Source organism: Lepisosteus oculatus, chromosome 6, assembly GCF_040954835.1.
Source record: "Lepisosteus oculatus isolate fLepOcu1 chromosome 6, fLepOcu1.hap2, whole genome shotgun sequence".
NCBI classification, from domain to species: Eukaryota; Metazoa; Chordata; class Actinopteri; order Semionotiformes; family Lepisosteidae; genus Lepisosteus; species Lepisosteus oculatus.
Genome location: NC_090701.1, coordinates 52,563,696 through 52,581,371, shown reverse-complemented (window position 1 = coordinate 52,581,371; position 17,676 = coordinate 52,563,696). Strand labels below are relative to the sequence as shown.

Here is a 17,676-nt window from a genome sequence, read left to right as displayed (position 1 = left end):
TTTCTAATAACTTTATCCATTGAAGAACATAAGACAGGTTACAAACAAGCACCGTCTGTCATAAATGTCCTGGATGGATGGGAGAGCAACCCAAGTGATGGACTGGGCAGTTTTCACCACCTGCTGTAGGGCTTTGCGGTCACTAATACTGCAGTTGCCATACCACACTGTGATGCAACCTGTCAGTGTGCTTTCTGTAGTGCATCTGTAAAAGTTAGTGAGGATCTGGAGACATATCTTAGTCTTCTTCAACCGTCTTAAGAAGTACAGGAGCTGTTGCGCTTTCTTGATCAGACAGGTAGCGTTGAGAGACCATGTGAGGTCCTTGGTGATATGGACGCCAAGAAATTTGAAGTTACTGATCTTTTCCACTTCAGTCCCGTTGATGTGGATAGGGGCATGTCCGTTTTGCAGTTTTCTGAAATCAACGATCAGCTCCTTGGTTTTGCTGACTTTGAGGGTGAGGTTGTTGTCTTCACACCATGTTGTAAGGAGATTGACCTCCTCCCTGTAGACCCTCTCATCACTGTCTGTGATCAGACCTACAACTGTGGTGTCATCAGCAAACTTGATGATGGAGTTGGTGTTGTGTTTGGCCTTTCAGTCGTGGGTGTAGAGGGAGTAGAGCAATGGACTAAGCACACACCCCTGGGGGACCCCAGTGTTCAGTTAGTGTGCTGGAGGTTTGGTTTCCAAGCCTGACAGCCTGAGGTCTGCCTGTCAGAAAGTCCCGAATCTAGTTGCATAGGGTGGTGTTGAGACCCAGTGCACTGAGTTTCTTGACTAGTTTCTCTGGAATGATAGTGTTAAAAGCTGAGCTGAAGTCGATGAATAGTAGTCCTACGTATGTTTTCTTTTTATCCAGATGGGATAGGGCAGTGTGTATGGCAATGGAGATTGCGTCATCTGTGGATCTGTTGGGCTGGTAGGCAAACTGGTACGGGCCCAGTGTGTTCGGAATGGTGTCCTTAATGTGCCTCATGACCAGCCTCTCGAAGCATTTCATGATGACAGGTGTTAGTGCCACCGGTCGGTATTCATTAAGACATGTCACTGTGGTTTTCTTCGGTAGTGGGATGATAGTGGTTATCCTGAAGCAGGTGGGGACTACGGCTTGGGCCAGGGACATGTTAAAAATGTCTGTGAATATACCCGCCAGTTGATTGGCACAGGCTCTGAGGATACGACTGGGTTACCGTCAGGTCCTTCAGCCTTGCGTGTGTTCACGGAGGGTGCAGCTCTGTTGAGTGGTTCTGTGTTGCTAGCTTCAAACCGAGCATTGATCAGTGGCATTTCCAAGCAATTAATGAATTCTTAATCCAAACAAACACACTTCCCACAGTACCTATTGCCTGTAATTTGACAATTAATCTTTTATAGGGTAGTTTATTTAAAGTATTCTGAACATCTATATATATTTCATGCTGAATGTGTCAAATACTCCAGTTACGTGTCTATCTATCAAGTAAGACCTATTTTGTATACATTCAAGCCGATTTCCATGTTTCTCAAGGCATTCAACCTACCTTTTCTAAGGCTACACTGAATAACGTTGAACTACACCTTAAAGCAACAGAATCCTTTAATACCAGACACCTGTCTTTGGTGTAAATCCATAGCCGTGGTTTTACATGAGCCTGGACTGCTGTATGTGGATGGACTGGAGTTGCAAGTTAACCACCTGCTGCGTGTTAATTTCTTCCCTAGTCTTCCCTACGTTCATTGGTGCTCAATGGAGCTGAGGCAAGTTATGAAATATTCACCTTCAAATTGTGAATAAGCCAATGTAATAATGCATAAGTCCTTGAATATGCACACTTTTGAATCCTACATAACAATCATTGACATATTATACAATACATTTGACATCTAAGCAGCGCTTTCATGACATTAATTTGCAATTACTAAACTAATGATGCTAAAAAACAAAAGCATTATTTCAGTGTTCATAGTTTATTACATCTTGAGGAATATTACAGTAAAAATATTAATGATACATTAAGTGTGGTTATTATGTTATTATTTGAACAATGTAACACGTTCTATATAGGGATGACATTCAGACTTCCGGACCTAAGCTGTTAGTAAACACAGAACAGTTTTCAAGTGAAATGGAAAATACTTTTACCCTTGTGTATCTGAGAGGTGTTTTTGTAGTGCTGTCAATCAGTCACAATGACACAAGGCAGAAGTGGGTAACTATGAAACCGTTAAACCTTACAAGATGGTGTCTTAACAACAATCTGGCCCTGAATGTCAACAAGACAGAAGAGCTCATTGTGGACTTCAGAAAACACAGAGGGAGTCACACCCCAATCAGCATCAATGGCACAGCAGTGAAAACTGTCAGCTGTTTCAGGTTCCTCGGCCTGCAGATCTCCACCGACTTGGCTCGGCCTCACAACAGTGTAGCCTGTCTGAAAAAGGCACAACAATCCCTGCACTTTCTGTGGTGCTTATGAAATGTGTTATAGAAATGTGTTATAGGGAAGCAGCACCTCATCAACTTTTACTGCAGCACCATAGAAAGTGCCCTCACTGGTGGCATCACTGTATGGTTCAGCAGTACTACCAGGCATGACAGAGATGCACTACACAGGCTTTTGACAACGGCACAGAGGATTCACACTATCCACTATCACAATAAAGCCCAATCTATAATTCCGGATTCCAACCATTCCGACCACAAAGTGTTCTCCCCCCTGTGCTCTGGTAAGCAGTACCTCACTGTTAAAGCAAAGACCACTAGACTCAAAAACAGCTTCTATCCCACTGCAGTACGCATCCTCAAAAGCTAACTGCACTGCCTCAGACTCACACCCACACTCTGCATTTTTCGCACGGTCTACCCTGTATTTTTCTCACTACTAAATATTAATTGTCCACAACATATTCATTGTTCCTGTTGTTATTATTTATTATGTGATGTACTGTCTACATTGTGTGGTGTTGTCTGTTGTACTGTGTATGTCCTGAGATATCTGCGCAATTAAGAACTCCAATGTACCTGTACATATGGCAATAAACTACCCCACTACTCTGCCTTAAACCATGCAAGCTCCCCACAGGTGATCCATGTATAACATTTTGTCAAAATGTAAACAAATTAATAAATGTATGAATACAAGAAATAACAAATATAAAAAAATCAATGAATAATTAATTGTTAAAATAAGTGTTTTAATTATTGAATGCCACTTTTCAACATCAGTTTAAGAGAGATGCTCTGCTAAACCTATAGTTCTGTTTGTTCTCCAGTTTCTTTGTATCAATCCTTTTTCTACACCAGTGGCTTTCAATAAATAACCTGCTATTAACACAACCACAGGCCAGCAGCTGAGTGTTAGTAGTTGTGCAAAATCCAGTGTTGTAAAAGATAATGCCAGTTCATTCTGAGAGATCTTTTTAACAATATATAAAAAGAAACAGTGATTGGGTTGCAAGGGATAGGGAAATGCAAAATAAAGTGAAATATTTTAATACATTTGGGAAAGTATAAATAATCAATTTATAAATAATCAGAACACTCAGAAACATTAAATATATAGTGTATACAAGTACAGGAAAATTGAATGCATATCAATGTCCAAGTATACCATGATATACATATAATTATTATTCTCAGCTTTAGTTAAAAATATCTTTTACAGATCCAACCTACAAAGAGCCATTATTTTGGTGAAATATTTTCAATTCAAGTGAGATGAACTTCGGTGCCTAATTTGTACACTGAAAAAAAGTTGTAACACTGGCGCCACCCAGTGGGCTTTATATGTAATAAACCTCCACAAGCAAGACATTTTACTGCTGTACAAAAGTGTTCATTCGTGACGGTTTTTGTCTGCTTGCTCCCACTTCCAACCCGTCGACTTCATCAGGTTCCACAACACAGTATTTTTTGGGGTGAAAGAATTTATAGTAAAGAACAAGACAAATAATACCCAAAACAAAAGTGCATATTACTGTGATACAAATTGGAAAGAAATAATCTGTCCTTTGAGCTGACGGCTTCAAAAAGTAAATTACTAACATAATGAACAAAGTCTGTAATGCAGAAAGTATATAGTAGATTGTCATTGATACTTTCGTGTTTTGTCCTTTCACATTAAAAAATGTGAAAACAAGGAAGACTCCTACAATCATTCGATAAAAAACCTCCAAAGTTTTGGATGTGCAGAAAGTTGTCTTCTGTCTGAAGGCCCAAAGAGTGCCAAACAGCCACACAACAACCAATGCCGAAGTCCAGACCACATTCAAAATGGTCAGGAGAATTATGCTTAACACACGCGAGGTCACTGTGAAGAGTTTATAAAGCAGGTACACCACAGTAGATAAGCCAGCCTGTATTTCTTCCTTATAATGTAAGGATCTCCGAAGACACCTCTGATAGTCCACAGTGGCCCAGGCGATACTGAAGAACGAGGTCAGGATGGTAATATCTGGAAATTCAGTTAAAGATGAAGGGTTAGTAAAAGCATAAAATACTTCATTTCTCACATAACTACTGACATGGCACAACAGGTATTGTATTTTTAGCAAACTGCTGAGCAGCTCTTAAATTTTCTGCACAAATTAAAGCTGACAATCAGATTTCCCCAGCTGATCCTGTACATTCCAACACTTTGTATCCAGTTGCAAAGGGTGACATATTTAAACCATATTACTTAATGGTGTCATTTAAAGGATGTTCAAGAGGAAGTCAAGGTACTCCATGTCTACCCACCACTCTGTATGCATCAGTTCTTGTCCCCCTCTCTTTACCCCAACTTCACCCTTGCAGCTGCCTCCCTGTTTCATTCCTCAGTGAGGAAACACCTCTGACCAGAACTGTCATTTCCTCAGCCTGGTGAGTTTACCAAAATATTAAATGTGCTATCTCTTAATATTCTTCAGTTCATTTTAAGATAAGATCACTTGAGAAGCTTGGGTTCAGAGCTCAGGGTCAGCCATTTATACGGTGCCCCTGGAGCAGCTGGGGTTAAGGGCCTTGCTCAGGGGCCCAACGGAGTAGGATTCCTCTGCCGGCCGCGGGATACAAACCAGCAACCTTCCAGCCACTGGCGCAGATCCTTAACCACAGAGCCACCACGCCACTCCATTTTGTCATTATTAGAATTTGACCAAACTACTGAAAATGTATTTTTTGTAATAGATCAGGATGAAAGTGTTTCTTTCTCAATATGCTTCTTATTTAACCATTCATCGTTGTCAGAAAGCTGATACTTGGCAGTATAGTGTGCATTGTTTTATAATGAATCTTAAGAGCAGCACAGTGCTGTGGCAGTTTGTACTGCTGCCTCACAGTTCCTGGTTCTCTAGCTCACAAATGAACCTTAAAGGCATCCGTGTCGAGTTTCCATGCCCTTCCCTTGTTTGCGTTTGTTGTCTCAGATGATTCAGTTTCTAGCTTCCTTCAAAAGGCATTCTGACTTGGCTATCACCGTGTGTTTGTGCTAGTGATTGTGTGCGTGCTAAACTTGTGAGCCGGATCCCCATCCAGGGCATAGTTCAGCCTTGCTCTTAGATCACAAGCTCCGGGTGCTTCCATAATAGACTCCAGGTTGCTACAACTCTTATCAGTGACTTTCAGAAGGATGATATATATTATTCCACAAACATTGACAATGGTGTGATAGAAGATTAGGTTTTTTTTGTTTCTTTTCAGTTTGAATTTGAGGAGTCGCACACTAAAGTTGTGTCTTATACACACAGAATTGAAAATATTTTTAAAAATAATTTCTCCGGCCAGCTGCTGTTTCCTTCTCTTTTTGGTTTCTTCTTCTTATTGTACACACGCTGATAATTCTAAAGACTGAACACTAGCTGAGCATGTTCATTTTTTGTTTTCGTTTTCACCTTGTGCTTGTACTAACGGTGGCCAGGCGTTTTCGCCCTGTGCAGCTTGCCAGCACTACGTACTGCAGCTCTGCACTTACACTGAATGGTGATGATGTTGCCGTATTCCAGGATGATGTACAGCTGCAGGACGAGCTGGGGGACACTCTCCAGGAAGGTTTCGAACAGCCTGAGCATGCTGACGTCGGCTGCCTCAGCGAACGCCACACAGTGGATGTTATTTCCCTGGTAACTCACAGAGCATCTGGACTTCATCGCTTTGAGCCCCTTACCAAGAAGCCAGATATACCTTTAAAGAGCATAAAGACAATAAAAAATAAGAGTTTTACACAACTGCCATTCTTTTCTTTTATTGGGCAATTTAACTGCAGCTGTCTTTTCACCAACTTAAAGATACAGAGTTCTTGCTTTTGTGAAAACGTATATACAGAGAGAAATGTGCATGAAAATAAAGCAATATGTCATTTTTTTACTCTACCTTTTCCCCAGGTACCATAATATTGTTAACTGTCTCCTTCACAGCCAAGACTACTAGCAATAGTAGTTTTATACAGCGTATACAGTTATACAGTTCAATATGTTCAAGCTCTTCTTTTGTTTGCACATTATCTATGGGTGGGCAGAGCTTCGTTGTTCTCTCTTTTTCATGTTCACATGGCACATGTTTTTCTCTAAAAACGACTCCAAAAAGGTGGACCAAAACAAGAAATTTGCATTAAACTTCTCCACTCTAGTATGTTAGCAAATGGATAATACCCACCTATTTTGTAACCGTGGATTATAAAAGTTTTTATATGATATTAATAGAATAGTGTGGTTAAATTCTAATAACAACATAACAAGCTGACAAATATAGGGGGACAAACGTACTTCATACTCGCCTGGCTGAGGAAATGACAGCCCTGGCCAAAGGTCAGCACTGTCACAACCCCCCTCACTTGCGAGGAATGAGCCAGGGAGGCAGCTTTAGTGAAGTCTAGATGAAGAGAGGGGGTAGAAAGGATGTGTGCAGAGTTCTATGTAGCCAGGAGAATTTATATGCAAGGGAGTAGAAGTACAATCTTAGAATTTAATGAAATAGTGTTTAATAAACATAATTTGTTGTTTTCTTTAGAATTCTTGGGAGAAAATACGATACAGTATGGTCAAATAATACTTTATTGTCTGATTTCTCAGACATTTGTTTTGCACCACTGCACCTACAGTATGTTTTACAGACTTATAAAAACATACAAACAGTACATATAAACATGACATTATAAATAAATATAACATTACATGAAAGACAGCAACCCCTACAAAGTCATTACCCCTCACTCCTACAGGAATCCACGTAGATTACCAGAACTCATATGTTCAATTCCCCTACAACCACCCTGAGTCGCTATAATTGCACAGTTACCCTTCATTTTTGCAAGTAACCACTAATTGTACTTGCCCATAAACTTTAAACAGCTTGTTGGAAGGCATCAGCTGGTATTCTTCAAGCAGAACATGAGAGGGATCAGATGAGCTACTAACATCTAGTCTCAACATACTTGTAACGTAAGCTCAGCTCAGCTGGAAGCCCTACTATCTTAGATCACATCCTGAAGAGTCTGAATGTATAGGCTTTTTATTGCACAGAAAGATTGTTATACCAGACAGTTATCCCATAGTGCACGGCAATTTGTACCATAGAACTGAAAAACACAGACAGAATCTGACTACGAGCACCAAAAACCTGTAACCTACTATGGAAGTAAATTTGGTGTTACACTTTATCACATATAAAGTCAGCATATCCCTACCCAGACAGATTAGCATCTATGTGTATTTCCAGATATTTCAAGGATATAACTTATTTAAAGAACCCATAACAAATTATATCTGGGGGTGGGTATTCATCCTGTTCAAAGACCAAAGGCAATTTATTCTGTTTTTAATTTAAGTATTTAAAATCCAGGCTTTCTGATCACACCATGCAACCAAACTACACAATTCTGAAACAGGCTGGGATCATCATTATCTTTCATCAAAGAAAGTAAGGTGGAGGTATCAGAAAAGTTATTTAGGAACTGATTTGGACCACTGGCAACACAATCATTTGTCTAGTGAAGTGAAGAGTGAAGGGCAGTGGTAAATTCACACATCCCTGGAGCACTCCACAGTATATTATTGACTTTGTCTCAGAAGGATTGGGTTGTACCAAAATATCAGATATGGGTTCATCTGTAATTGAATCATTTTCAACAATAAAATGTAAGGAAAAAACGACTACCGCAAAATACTAATACATTCCTTCAGGCCATTTCTAGGGGCTTTAAAATAGTTTTTCAAATAACATGAACTTTCTTTTGAATTGATCAGTGTTGTCCTCCATGTGCTACGCTATTGACCAATGGCAAACAAACAGTGCTATTGCCTGAAACTTGGTTCAGAAAAAGAGCTGTACTTTACTTCAAGTCAATTTTTTCCAATGACATAAATAACATGCTTAAATAAACACACTCCCACACAAGTCTCTCAGATCACACGGAAAGGACAATCTTTGACAAAAGCAGACACACAGCATAACCTTAATAAGCACTCATAGTTCGTGGTCATGTGGAACTAATGGATACTGACAGAATTATGAATGTCTGCTCTGCGTGTTAACATTTATTGTAAATAGCACAAAGGCATGACAGACATTTTGTAATTGTGAAGTGTCAGGAGGTTTCTAACAAACTGAACTTGACAATGGAATTCACACTCACCTGCACGCATGTCGCAGAAATCACGTTTCAGACATAATTGCAGGGCACACACAGACACCGATATGCACACACTCACATCAGAGCCAATTTTACAGGCACCTGAAGGTATCCCACGAGAACATGCAAACCCAACATCAATCACATCAATCCAGGTCCAGAATTGAAGTCGGGTCCCAGGGCAGCGAACCACTGTGCTGCCCAACAACAGATAAAGTTATGTTAGTATTAGTAAAGCACTTAAGTATACTTAAAGTATACTTCCCTCTAGTGGCACCACCAGTAAATACAATCTACTACATTCCATCTCCCTTAAGCCTGGAGTTTGTTTTTTTACAGGTTTAACAGAACACACAGTTACACTTCTGAAACAAAACTACCACCCTAGTGAACTTTTGAATTTCCCAGTTCAAGATCTTTCAAATACCTTGGAAGTTTGTTGGTTCTCTGTGAAAGGCGGAACTTGCTGTCCCCCCATGAACTGGCAGGGTTGTCTGGGGAGATTTCCTCAGCTTGATCCCCATCTTTTTCCACCTTCCGGTGGTGTTGTTGGCCTGGGGGTTTCTGCTGCTATGAATGAATCGACTGGTGCCACCATGACCAAGTCTGAGCGTTCTGGGCCTGATTGATTGACTTGCCTCCACACTTTTGCTACCGCTTCCCGGTTTTTCGTGCCATCAATGAATATGATCCACATGACGTCTCCCCACGCTTCCACCTCCTGCCTCCCAGTTCATGACACTGCACTGCTTGCTTTTGCGGTCCCGGGATCTGCTCTGGACCATCACTAAGGTTTCTGGTTAAAACATCGTCTCTCTGTTGGAAATTACAATCCTGAAGTCTGCTCGTCACGTCCTGTCTTCTGCTGCTGTTGTTGGTTTTCTCTCATTTTCTTTTTTAGGTCTGGCTACTCTAAGTTAAGGGCGGAATGCAGTTAGTGGCTCATTAACATTTCAACAGGGGACTGTTTTCTTGTGGTTTGTGGTGTGATCCTGTAACTGAAAAGCACTCGACCTACTTTAGCTGATATACTCCCCTCAGAGCTTTTTTCCACCATAATTTCCTTTAAAGTCTGAACAGCACACTCTACCAGCCCATTTCAAGACGCCTGCTATGGGGCTGAAGTTATGTGAATAATACCATCCCTTCTCATGAATTCCTTGAATTCTGTGCTGGCAAAACATGCTCCGGTTTCTGACACGACCATCTGAGGTATGCATCGATTGCTTAAGCTGTATAATTGTTTATGATGTATAAACAATCACTTGTAACAGCCGAAGTCTCTGAGATTACAGGATACACGTCCATGCATTCTGAATGAGCATCTATTAGCGCCAAAAACAGTTTCACCCATAAATGGTCCTGCAACTGCATAAATCAATATGTAGTTCAAGGAGATAGCAGCGTCAGCATTCATAGGCTGCAAAGGAACAAGTAAAGGTTTATCCCATGCTGAAAAGAGACAAAAGAGAAGAAAAGAAACACAACGTTTTGGTCCACACCAGAGGAAGGCTCCACAGCCAAAACGTTGTTACTTTTCTTCTCTTTTCAGCCTGGAATAGACCTATTACTTATTCCTAATCAATATGTAGTCTTTTCCATGGTTTGTCTGGCCACTCCCAGGGATGAAGGGAAGCCACAGCAGTAGCCTTTTTGTGCTCCCGACATGACTTAAGGTGCGCGTTTCTACTAGATTCTCAGTGTCCTCATTCAATTTTGACCTCCACAAACAACCCCGGGTCAAAGCTTTTGTGCGGGTGGTGCCTGCATGACACTGATGCCTTCTACCCTTGTGGTGGGGTATGTAGCGGCAATGCTTGTTAATAAGACAGAATTAAGTGTTGCTGTGCAATTAATAATTGTCCCAGTAAATGCCCAAAGCCTACAGAGCTGGTGCCTTCAGAGAGCACACTACAGGTAATTAAATGTGCATCCATTCTTAACTGAGTTTGGCAAACTCTGTAGGGGCCAAAGCCACTTCTCTGGGTTTGTTCTTTCCAGCATTTAGGTACACAGTCTCTTACTCTGGGTAGGATAGGGTCTGTACATTTCTATGCTCCACCATAGAGCATAGAAATGTGGCCAGGACGAAAAGTTTTTGATTAATGAAGAAAAAGGTGCCACTGAACTTAAAAAATTAAAATGGTAAGGTCGTTTAGAAATAAAATGTGAAAAGGGAAGTTAAACCTTTTAGTGCATTAAACATCAACAGCGCCTAGATGCTATATAATAATCCCAGTAGATGTGTTTTTTTAAATGTTTAAAAAGTCAAGCAGAACACACTTGTTTGTAACTGCAAAATGGAGAGCTTCGCAATTAACAAAGTACTAATGTGATTTTCAGGTGGCGGTGATCCCCACTAGGCCCTCTTTGTCTCATTGAGCATAATTCTTTTCAGCGGAGATCAGAATAAGAGACACTAACCCAACAGGCCTTTTGTTTCCATTCTGCATTTTATGTGACAGTACAGCACGCACTCCATACAGACATGCATCACAAAAACGTAGAACTTCTTCATCTCCATTATACTGAACTAACACTTGAGAAGACTTCATGACTTACTTTGACTTTCCGCTTCTGCTCCTCACTGGTATTCCCTGTTTTTTAACAGCAAAGTGTGTGATGGAGCTGGGACCATGGAGAGACTCATGAGGACCCCGTCGTATTACCTCAAGAGACCCAAGTAAGCTTTAAGTTCTGTAACGTTTCTGGGTGCAGGCACTTTGCTGATGGCATTTACCTTACTGATTACAGGATGTAGCCATGTGGCATCAAGTTTTTGTCCCAGGAATTCCGCTTCCTTTCCCAGAAAAGTATATTTACTCCTGTTTTCTGGTCTTTGGAGCACCTCCGGCAGGTGGTTAAAGAGGTCCTGGTCATCACACCCCATCACCAGGTACTAGGTTCATGTATTTCCAGCAACCTCATTTAGTGCATCGCATGCAGAAAATGCCCAGCTATTTACATGGGTGAGACAGGAAGAAGACTGGCAGCCTGGTTCAGGGGACATGTCAGAGCTGTGAGGATCACAGATCTCTTCCCCAACTTGCCTCTAAGGGCCAAGACCTTTCTGATCTCTCTGGCTGTGTCCTCACAGAGGGGTGTTGGAACTCCTATTGCTGAAGGACATCTGAAACCAAAATGATCCTGAAACTAGGATCACACCTTCCTCCTTCTCTTAACCACAGACTCGTCTCCTAAATCCTCTCTCTTCATTTGCAGATTCCAGCTTTCCACACCTCTCCTCCTGTTCTTCCTTAGTCTGGCCACCTGCTTTATGCCTTCTTTAGGTGACTGACCCCACCTGAAAAAGGCTTCACTGCTGAAACATTGCATTTTCTCTCTTCTCTTTTCAGCACGGAATAAACCTATTACTTGTTCCTTTGCAGACTATACATACTGATGCCACTACCCACCTGAACTACTTATAATTAATAATAATTGCTTTCACTTATATAGCGCTTTCTGGACACTCCACTAAAAGTGCTTTAAAGGTAATATAGATTGTTAATAATGATCAGGAACAACAATAGGCCTACAGTAAAATGATCTGTGTGGATCTGTCCAATTGCATGTTTCAAGATTGTTACCCAATGCTTAATCCACATGCATTATAATAATAATAATACACTTATATAGCACTTTTCTGGAAACTCCCCTCAAAGCACTTTATAGGTAATGGGGATTCCCCTCCACGACCAGCAGCGTGCAGCCCCTACCTGGATGATGCAAAAGCAGTCATAGTGCACCAGCACACTCACCACACACCAGCTCTCAGTGGGGAGGAGAACAGAGTGATGAAGCTAGTTCATAGAGGGGGATTATTAGGAGGCCATGATTGGTAAAGCCCAAAGGGAAATTTGGCCAGGACGAAAAGTTTTTGATTAATGAAGAAAAAGGTGCCACTGAACTTTAAAAATTAAAATGGTAAGGTCGTTTAGAAATAAAATGTGAAAAGGGAAGTTAAACCTTTTAGTGCATTAAACATCAACAGCGCCTAGATGCTATATAATAATCCCAGTAGATGTGTTTTTTTAAATATTTAAAAAGTTAAGCAGAACACACTTGTTTGTAACTGCAAAATGGAGAGCTTCGCAATTAACAAAGTACTAATGTGATTTTCAGGTGGCGGTGTTCCACAGAAAATCTAAGATTCATTAACTCCAAATTTAGTGAGACTAGCATTAACACGAGCAAGTCCAGACAATATCACAGTCGCATTAAATACTGGTCTAGAATAGCAAACAGCCTGTAGCCCCAGAGTAACATTGAGAAAACACGATATCTACGCCAATAAAAACTCTCACCTCTTGGCCGCCAAACCACTTGGGAAATTTTTTCCTGGAGTTCAGCCTGCACTTATATCTACTCCGCCCTCGACATCTGCCATCTCGCCTCATTATTAACTTATGTACACTGTTATAAAACTATTAAAATATGTATTTGTGATTTGGCGTATCCTGTCTTCACTGTAATGCAAATAATATTTTATGCATGATGTGTGTATGCTATTTATGATTTTTCTTTCTCTTCTTGAGACATGTCATGTTTTTGTGATTTCGAGCGCACCACGATAACAATTTCTAACAACTCGAAGGGTTGATTTGGCGATAAAATTGACTGATTTTACCCTTCCGGTGGTCTCATATATCTTCGCTACAAGGGTTTTTTTGTCCGACAGAACGGCTAACAGTTTTAAAAGAAACACGTCTGCTACAATACGAAAACTTAACGTAATTGTGAAAAAAACAATTTCATACAACCTCGTAAATATCCCCATCTGCAGCAGGTGCAAGAGAAAGATACAGTGTCCCGGAGCCTCTCGCTCTTCCTGTGTTTCTTCGCCACGCTCTCTCTCTCGGTCATCTTTGAACCAGGAGTAGCTGAATATCTGAATTGTAACTGTTGCGCTGACCACGAATAAGAGAGTCAGCGCAAACCAGGCGTACCGTCCATCCATAAAGTACTGGAAGGCAACCCAGACATCGGTCCCGATGTCAAGGAGGTAAGTCAAGACCCCCACAACGGTCCAGAAGCAATGGCGCTTGGAGTACTGCATCGTCTTGATCGCGCAAGGTTTATATTCTTTAAAAGCCGCGACATCCCCTTTCATTTGAAGGCTTGCTTCCGTCGTGCTCTCGCCCTCGGCTTCATGAATCTGGGTTTCCCCGATATCCCCTGCCACAGCGTGGGCACGTTGCGCGGTCCCTTGTAGTCTCGTCTTTACTGTATCTGTAGAGACCAACGAGGTATCATTTCTTCCGTCACAGAGACGTTTCAGTCCTCCATGTCAGAAAAGAAAGAAAAATAAACACCGTCACAATTGTATGCCCAGGACAGCATTATTCTGGGCGATATGTTTTAACTTTTGATTATACGTTTTTGTACGTCATTCAGATTTTAAGTACCTGTAACACATAGTTCAGTTCAGTTTTTTTGCCATATGCACTGAAAGTGCAATGAAATGCTTATTTGTACACGGGCTCCAATACAAAGACGTTAAAGGGACCGCCAAAAACATAAACACAGAACAGCAGCAACAACAACAAGTGAAATAACATACAACTTTAAAAAAAGAACACCAGCGTGATCCAGTGGCAGGGGGTGGAGTTCTGTAATCTCAGTTTGTGGGAAGAATCTGTCTCTAATAATATGTATTATTGCAACCTGTTATGACAAAATACTGATAAAAGTGTTAATATTACTAGATGTTTTGAGAATCTTATTCTTATTTTGCTTCCACAAGCATTAGGTCTAGGGATATCTTTCACTAATTGATGAAGATACTGTTTGTAGTTTGTTTGGCAAATTTCTTAGTTTTAAAGGCATGCAGTTGTTGTTCACTGAACTTTACTTTGAGTTAAAAGATGTAACGTTTTAAATAGTGGAGTAGCCTGCATTCTGCATTGTTATGTTTGGACCTTGTTCAAATGAAACCACACTTCTACTTAAGTCGTCATGGCCTTGCCCTCATTCCATCGCCATGCTTCTTTCCATTAGCTGGTTTCTGCTGTTCACTCTCCAGTGACATTTTCCAACATTATTGGAAGAAAACTATACTTGAAAAATAAAAGATAATAAAAGCCTTTCAAACGCCTGTCAGCATTTTGTTTTCGATGAAGTTCCTCCATAAATGTTAATCCAGACAGCTGTTTCACCATTCCTAGGACACTTCAGCGTGATATACTGTAGCTAACCCTGACCAGCGCCACAAGCATGCACTATGTATACGTGTCTGTTGTTGTTTAAAAAAAAGGCAGTCACTATAAGTTAACGGAATTTGAATATGAATTCAGTAATTTCACAGTACAAGAATGTTTCATTTATGATCAGTTGTAAAAGCTATAGCAGGTTTTATTTGACCTTTATTTGGCCAGGAATGTACAGTATTTTACTGCAACACACAACCGCAGAATTATTTTCTACATGTCCCTCTTGTCTTATTGGAGAGTTTCAACCAAATATATAAAGACAATTTTCCAAAGTAAAGATACAATATTCCTGATCTAGATTTTACCCAGACATTGAAGGTTTAAATATTTTATTATTTTTACTACTAGAAACTATATTTTGTTTAACCAAAGAACACCACAAAAGCATTGTGCTTATAAATAAAAGACGGAACTAAAACATGAGAAGCTTACAGATCAAAGTCTCTTTTGCAGTCTTCCATTATCGCTTACCTTGTGCAAATACTGCTCTTATCAAAAAACTATACCCGACGTGTACATAGATACGCTTTTGAAAAATGTACAATTACCTAACACTCTAGCTGATTTTTTTTTTTCAAATTATACCTAGTTTAATCCACTTTTTAAGTTCACACATATTGTTAGCATATTGTTATGTCCTCATCTGCTGCTGCACCTTGCTGGTTGTCTACTTAAAAATCCTAACTGCAGCGAGAAGGGGTGAAAGCCCACTGAGAACTCAGAGGTAACTGACAGACAAGTACACGGATAAAAGTAATATTACATTCACACTTTAGCTCAATTACAAAGCACAGTCTTACCATATAACGTCTGGTCTCCTTACATGCTGTACACTGACAGGGGTTGAGAAGCCAGACTACTTGACTAGGTGCTTTTCTTTCATTTTCATGTGAAACTTATTAGGAAACACCACACCCACTTTACTCAAGACCGGCACCACCAGCGAACGTGATTGCAGTCTTAACTATGAGATCACGTGTGCCTTGTTGAAGTCACTGCACTTGCCTCACAATTACCTGCTTCCAGATGTCCTTAATCATCAGAATGCAGGAACAATGTTTGCTTATTGTCATGTAAGCTCTTAGTAGTATGCTCAGAGAAGCAAGTATGTTCACCCCTCGTCCTGTTGGTAAGAATATGAGGCCAGAAATTACAATCCCACACAAGATTTGAATCTTGCGTTTGAGAGAATTGCATATCATCTTGACATCTTTCAGAGCCCAAACATATAACTTCAACAAACCAGTGAGCTTGCGGTTAAATTTTAAACAAACATCACATAAATTACAATGTAATGTGGACTCAGGCTAATCTTACTATTGAATTGCTGGAGTTTACACTCTGAAGTGTGAAGACAAGTTTTTTGGGTGCATGTTCAGACTGTTGTAACTTAATTTCTTTTAAACTTTAATGATGCAGTCATTGAAATGTATTCATTCTCATAATGTTTCAGATTCCAAGTATATACATTCTTCTAAAATGTTTTCTATGCAATTTTTTGGCATTTCCATAAGGCAATGTATATGTAATAATGTGTACTACATTACTGCAATAAGATAAACTTAACACCGTGTATTCCAAGCTCTCACTTCGATACAATCTGTGTCTTTAATACATTGTCTTCACTTGACTTCACAAAAATGATGCTCATGGAATTTAACAGGTACTGGTAGCTCCTGCTATGTTGCTTAACTTGTTTGGTGAAGTCTTCACCATGTAACTATTAAGTTTTTGTTATTCTTTTTAATGTATCTACAGTGGATCATTCATTTCTTTGAACGCTTATAGTCCACCTATAACCACCAAGATAAAAAAAAGCCTCTCTCTGGAGTTCTTCAGTCTGAACAACTTCAAACTTCAAGTCTTCCAAGCTAAATCTAAAGGCATTTTAAATATGTCTTTTTTAATGTGAAATGGTAAGTGGAAAATACATGGGTATTTAAAACCAAGAAAAAGAGGCACTTTTTTATACAAAGGGTGGTGGGAGTGTGGAACAAGCTACCCAGCCCTGTTGGTAAAGCTGATATCCTGGCTTATTTCAGAGACTACTAGATGTGATCCTTAGATAAACTGACCACTAACTTCCTAATGGGCTATATGGGCCCTTTTCTAACTCTCCCCTCTTTTCTAACCCTTCTTGTTAACTTACAGTATGTTCTTTTCCTACTGTAGGTTCACACCTATCTAGAAGGGTGCAAATGTATAACTATGTTTTCAGTCCATTGTTGTTTTTTTTCCTAAATAATACTAGCAGACATATTTCAAGAAATAATCTTAATTTACAAACACACATATATTGTACATACTATATATACAATATGTGCCAATCTTATGGCCATAAGCAGGCAACATAACCTATTTCAGCAACTTTACTTGCAATTACATTGCAAAGCAAAAGCACTGCTGGTGACGTCACCCACAGCTGCCTGCGGACTCCTGTTCTGCTTTTCTGTTTGTACCTGTCTACCAACACGGTGATGAAGTGGTCAAGAGTTTCCTTTATCAGTCTCTTTTTTTCCCAATAACTGTGGTTCCGGCACCTAGAAACACGTCGTGGAACCAAACCTTAAGCAGCTGTGTTCTTCTAGCTCAGGATTATCTCTTGCTCGGCTTCACGGGACGGTTCACAAAACGCCCGGAACCAGACCCGTAGCAGCCAGGGCAGCTGGAGCAGTAAAACGCCTGGGGTAGGAAAACGCGACTGCTCTCGTCGCGCACAGATCTGCGCAGAACAGGCGCCGTGCTTTTTAAAACATCTGCATGACGTCACTTAGTCCGGACCTAGGACGCAGCTGCAGCGAACCAATCGCGCGATGTGACGCCGTGGTCAACAGAGGTCTCAAGGATTAATTTATTTCCTCAGTGTTTTTTTT

General features: G+C 40.4%; 1 protein-coding gene across 2 annotated transcripts; it reads right to left on the bottom strand.

Moving 5' to 3' along the window:
- Positions 1 to 1,950: 1,950 nt before the first annotated feature.
- On the bottom strand, positions 1,951 to 17,572 carry xkr9 (XK, Kell blood group complex subunit-related family, member 9). 2 transcript variants are annotated; one of them, XM_015353722.2, is made up of 5 exons: positions 17,369 to 17,572; positions 15,820 to 15,926; positions 13,355 to 13,874; positions 5,937 to 6,145; positions 1,951 to 4,439 (listed from the first exon to the last, which is right to left on the bottom strand). In XM_015353722.2, exons 3-5 carry the CDS (start codon positions 13,702 to 13,704, stop codon positions 3,802 to 3,804), a joined length of 1,197 nt encoding a protein of 398 aa, XP_015209208.2. In that variant the 5' UTR covers positions 13,705 to 13,874; positions 15,820 to 15,926; positions 17,369 to 17,572; the 3' UTR covers positions 1,951 to 3,801. The 2 variants fall into 2 exon arrangements, with proteins under 2 accessions (XP_015209208.2, XP_015209209.2); XM_015353723.2 differs by lacking the exons at positions 15,820 to 15,926; positions 17,369 to 17,572 and adding an exon at positions 15,604 to 15,700.
- Between the last annotated feature and the right edge of the window lie 104 nt (positions 17,573 to 17,676).

Bases quoted from the DNA above. Each gene is read 5' to 3' on its own strand.
- xkr9 (XM_015353722.2), bottom strand. From the start codon at position 13,704: ATGAAAGGGGATGTCGCGGCTTTTAAAGAATATAAACCTTGCGCGATC. The intron at 6,146-13,354 runs GTTGTATGAAAT...TGCTCTTTAAAG, and splicing joins CAGATGGGGATATTTACGAG to GTATATCTGGCTTCTTGGTA. The intron at 4,440-5,936 runs GTAAGTGCAGAG...CTGAATTTCCAG, and splicing joins CAACATCATCACCATTCAGT to ATATTACCATCCTGACCTCG.